The sequence below is a fragment of the Oreochromis niloticus genome, linkage group LG8 (assembly GCF_001858045.2).
Source record: "Oreochromis niloticus isolate F11D_XX linkage group LG8, O_niloticus_UMD_NMBU, whole genome shotgun sequence".
Classification (NCBI taxonomy): Eukaryota; Metazoa; Chordata; class Actinopteri; order Cichliformes; family Cichlidae; genus Oreochromis; species Oreochromis niloticus.
Genome location: NC_031973.2, coordinates 18,191,074 through 18,195,741, shown reverse-complemented (window position 1 = coordinate 18,195,741; position 4,668 = coordinate 18,191,074). Strand labels below are relative to the sequence as shown.

The 4,668-nt window shown below is 34.9% G+C and overlaps 1 protein-coding gene across 1 annotated transcript; it reads left to right on the top strand.

Annotated features, from left to right (window-relative positions):
- Positions 1-2,921: 2,921 nt before the first annotated feature.
- On the top strand, positions 2,922-4,666 carry fgf21 (fibroblast growth factor 21). The gene is made up of 3 exons (XM_003438468.4): positions 2,922-3,122; positions 3,253-3,356; positions 3,441-4,666. The coding sequence occupies exons 1-3, from the start codon at positions 3,062-3,064 to the stop codon at positions 3,729-3,731; spliced, it is 456 nt and encodes a 151-aa protein (XP_003438516.1). The 5' UTR covers positions 2,922-3,061; the 3' UTR covers positions 3,732-4,666.
- Positions 4,667-4,668: the final 2 nt, after the last annotated feature.

Genomic DNA, 4,668 nt, shown 5'->3' with positions numbered 1-4,668 from the left:
CCTGTATGAATGTTATTGAAGGAGTTATTTCAGAGTTTCACCTTCACAGAAGATCACATGCGGGTGAGTCAATAGTTATGAAGCTCTTAGTAAGAAATATGTTTATCAGACTAAAATATATATTTACATTTATATTTAACACACATTTTCAATTTGTGGAACTTTAAATTAGATAAAACGATGATTGGAAAATTCTAGAAAAGTTACAAAAATTTCTTAATGTAAGTTCATCAGTGGGGAGGTTTCATAGTGATATCAGTCACCTAAAAGTTTTAATGGTAAATGATGTTTTCCAGTAAAAATGTTAACGTTAATATGTGTCTCACAAAATTTTCATTTTTCCCCTTTTCATTGTTTCATTAAGGAACATTTTTATACCTAAATAAATGAGAGAAACTGACTTTTTATGGCTATCCATAACATTTTCTGATATATGGTAGAACAACAGTCATCCAAAATTTCCTTTGTAAAGACCTGTACGTGAAAGGAAATAGAAATTTTGAATCTTACTTTATATTAAATAATATTTAGGAATTAATGACAATGTCTGTTCTGTTTAAGCAAATTAGTGTACTGTATGTACTGTAGATGGATAATACCTTATAAAATTGAGTTTGTAAAGCAAAAAAATAGATGCTTTATGTGAGTAATCAAATCGGGAAGTTGCATGGTAGCACTTTTTTTTAACATTTATCTTCCTGTTGTGCTTGCCTGCAATTTGGTCCATAACAGAGTGATCTATAATAAGACATGTTGGTGATATGTAAACAGCCTGGTTTTTAATATTATATTAGAGCAAAGAGATTACCGTAGTCACACTATAATTGCAGCCTATGTTACAGGGTAAATTTAGCACCACATGACTGGAAATGAGCCAAAACAGATGGCGGATTATTGTGGAAGTTATAAATAGTGCAGGTCTGTGTATCACAAACAGTGGACAAATACAGATTGTGTTTTTTAAAGGTGAGAGCACAGAGGCAGAACATATTTTTCCAATCATTTGACTTCCATAACTCAATCTTTCAGGTTATGGGAATAAAACCATCCAACATAGTTTAAATGAGTCCATTTGGATATTTCAGGATACCATAAAAATTGTGAGACAAAAAATAATGATTTTAATTTATGTAATTAACTGGGGAAGTTTTAGTTTGATATCTATTCCTTGAAATACTCACCCTCATCACCTGTAAATATATTGACACATTCATAAAGATCCTTAATATGTGGGGGGAGGGGAAAACGTGCTTAAATTAAGACCGTGATGGGTTTTTCTTACAAGTACTTCTCGCACACACACTGATGGGACTTACACCCCAATTTGCTGGAAGCTTAAAAGGTAAACAGGAAAACCCAGCATAAACATTAAGAAATATTTTTAAGTGTTTATGACTATGTTCTGTGTGTATTTGTACCATTTGATTGGGAAACAGCATGAAGAGTTTTCCATATAAAACAGAGACATTTATTTAACTATATCTATTACTTATTTTATAAAAGTTAGAGATGGATCAGTAGTAAAGGCATTACAAATCAGAGCTTTTAAGAAAGCATCATCAATTATTTCTTTGGCCTTAAGGGTAGTGTTTGCAGATGCTCCACATTCTTAACTGAGCGATTCAGTATGACAATGCAGTAAAATAAGTGATGGTGCAGTTTGAAGACGTTTCACCATGATGCACCTTTTCCTAACTGGAGAGTTTCCGATCTGACGTGAGGCCTCTCTTGTGACTGCACAGCTGCATTCCTGTAAACACTCCGGCTGCTTATAAATGTGCTTCACCCACTCGTCCCGCCATTCTCTTTCAAACACACGCATATCAAAATAAGATAAACACCATAAAACTCAAAACACACTTGGTCACTTCCCACTCCCAATTCATTGCTATTATTCATTCGGGAGATGACGCAGACACCTTGTGTCACATTTTCTTGCAGTTTTTAAATGTATAATTGGAGGGATGAATGGAAAAGCAAACAGCACACTTGTCCACACGTGACGAAGCAAAATTAGTGTTGTGCTCCGGTCAGTTTTTACTACAATATTTCAAAGACTGTGAAAAGGAAAGAATTGCTACAATGTATTGTTGTGTAATCAAACTATTTTGAAATATACTCAGTATATATGATGCTCCATCTAATCAAGAAGTCATGAATTTTCATGAATTGCAAATTCCAAGCAATACTAAAAATTCCTCACATAAGGAGTTTCTGTAAGGTGTAGGGCTTCAATTAATATGAATAGAAACAGTTGTTTAAATACTAATTCATATCAAAATGTGTCCCGTGCAAAAAAAGGCTCTGAAATTTAGGTGTTGGTAAATATTAGTGATTAAGTTGAGTTAAGTGATGAAATGACTGGTTAAGAACATAACATAATTATGTATACATGTTGCACACGTGCATGATGGCTCGGAAAATACTTAGTCCACTTGAACTTGTGGGAGTCCAAAAAAAACACAACTTTACAACAACTCTTACTGTAAGTGATCTGAGAAGTCCATACACAGTATGAGAGCAAAGGTTTTCCCCTCAGCATTCAATCACACTAATTATGTAGAAATGTCTGACTCATGCGGTCATGAAGTAGGACCTCCTTCTCAAAGCTCCTTTATAAGGGCCAAAACTTGCTCCTGGAGTCACTAGTGCACAGTGCTATATTTCTTATTTAATATTTATTTATTTTTTTTAATCTTTGCAAATCTATTTATTTTTATTTATCCCTTATTTATTCATCTCTTTATCTTAAAGCTTCGTCAATCTTTTTTTGCCCAAATGCCTTTGTTTTTTCACCTGTCTTCTCTTCTCTTAATCATTCCACTTCCTGTCTCTATGTCGTTTTACCTCCCTGACTCCAACCCGCTTTTATCCTTTAATAATCAAGTCAGAGAAGTGCATCTTTACACAGGTATTTAAACATTTTTTCATTGCAGCAATTTACAGAATAATTGAATGCATGCGCAAAAATACAGACAAGGCGATGTCGCTCTTATAAAACTCAAATGTTTCTGATTACTTTCCTTCATTGTTTCTTTTTGCAGATAACCACAGGCGTGGGATGTATTTGCAGATGAACATGGATGGGAGAGTCACAGGAAGTGATGCTCAGACACCTTACAGTTAGTATTAGCAGGATAAGCTTGCAACAGATTGCATATTTGGCACTGACTTCCGTCCACAAAAGACAGTGGATAATTTGAGGCCTAGGCAGAAATCTAATTTTTATTATCACTATTTCTGTATTTTCAGGTTTGATGCAGCTGAAATCAGTTAAACCAGGCCATGTAATCATTAAAGGACCATCATCATCTCTTTTTCTCTGTGTGGACAGCGAAGGCAATCTGAGAGGGCAGGTAAGCTATAACACTAAAAACTGAATCATCCTTTTTTGCATCACTTTCTCTCAAATCTGAACAATATTTTAACACTATTTTCAGAGTCACTACTCAGAAACCAGCTGCACCTTCAGAGAAATGCTGCTGGCTGACGGATACACCCGTTTCATTTCCTCACAATATGGATTTCCCATGTCACTGGCATCAAGACATTCCCCAGATCGACACGCGCTTCCCTTTACGCGGTTCCTACCACTGAGGAATAACTTGAAAACGGATAGCGTATCAGAGCAGCTGCCAAACAATCAGAGACTCTTCAACGTGGACTCTGATGACCTTCTTGGAATGGGTCTAAATTCTATGGGCAGTCCTCAGTTTTCTATGGACAAATAAAAGGATGAACTGCACAGACTTCTCACAGATTGGCACCTTTATATCTCTTTAGGCTCAGCCTGTAAACTTGATTTAGTTTTGAAATGAGTAGCTTTCTGTTATTTGTTCTCAACATGTTTTTGTGGAGGCAATACTAATGTAAGTTATTTATTTATTACTATGTATTGTGCATTTCAAATGGTTATTTATTAATTTTTTTAATTTCAATAACTGTAACTGTACTTTAAAATCATGTTTGTAACAATCTGTTGATTTTGACATGTGAGGTCTCTGAAGTTTCCCTAACCCAGATCTGCTGGGGAAGCCTAAGAGGTTTCTGTTTGTACAACTCAAGTGTGTTTATCTTATTGGGGAGAAATTCTGAATTAAAACAAACATGATATAAATATTGCTGTTCGTTGTCAAATTTGTCATGAAAAGATTGAGCAACTTTATTAAATGGTTCAACAAACCAGAATGTACTTAAAAAACCAAGCATATATTTACCAAGTACACAGACCGGGAAAGTAGAAGTGGAAGACAAGAGTATTGAAGTGAGAGCATGAGCACCCTCTGCTGGTACAAAATCAAACGAGAGGTAGACCAAGTGTGTAGGTGAATAGTTTTTTCAATGACTGTAGAAAATATGGAGGATGCGACAGCTCCTCAAAAATGAAGCCAAAACGTCTCTATCGTCTGTTTTCTACAATCATTGTTTTTTTTGTGCCTAATGAAATTTTGCCCCGTCTTTGGCCAAACCAGCAACAGATTTTCTCAGTTTATATCCCCCAAAAGTTTTATGTGAGTTTATCAATTTATATTGTGATTTATTTGATCTTTTTTTGTAAAGTTTAATTGTTCAAATTTTAAATCAGTTCATTTTTTTCATTGTGATCTATAAACAGGCATTGTAAATGCACACTTTCTTTGTTCATTACTTCAGGCCTGATTGCAGGTG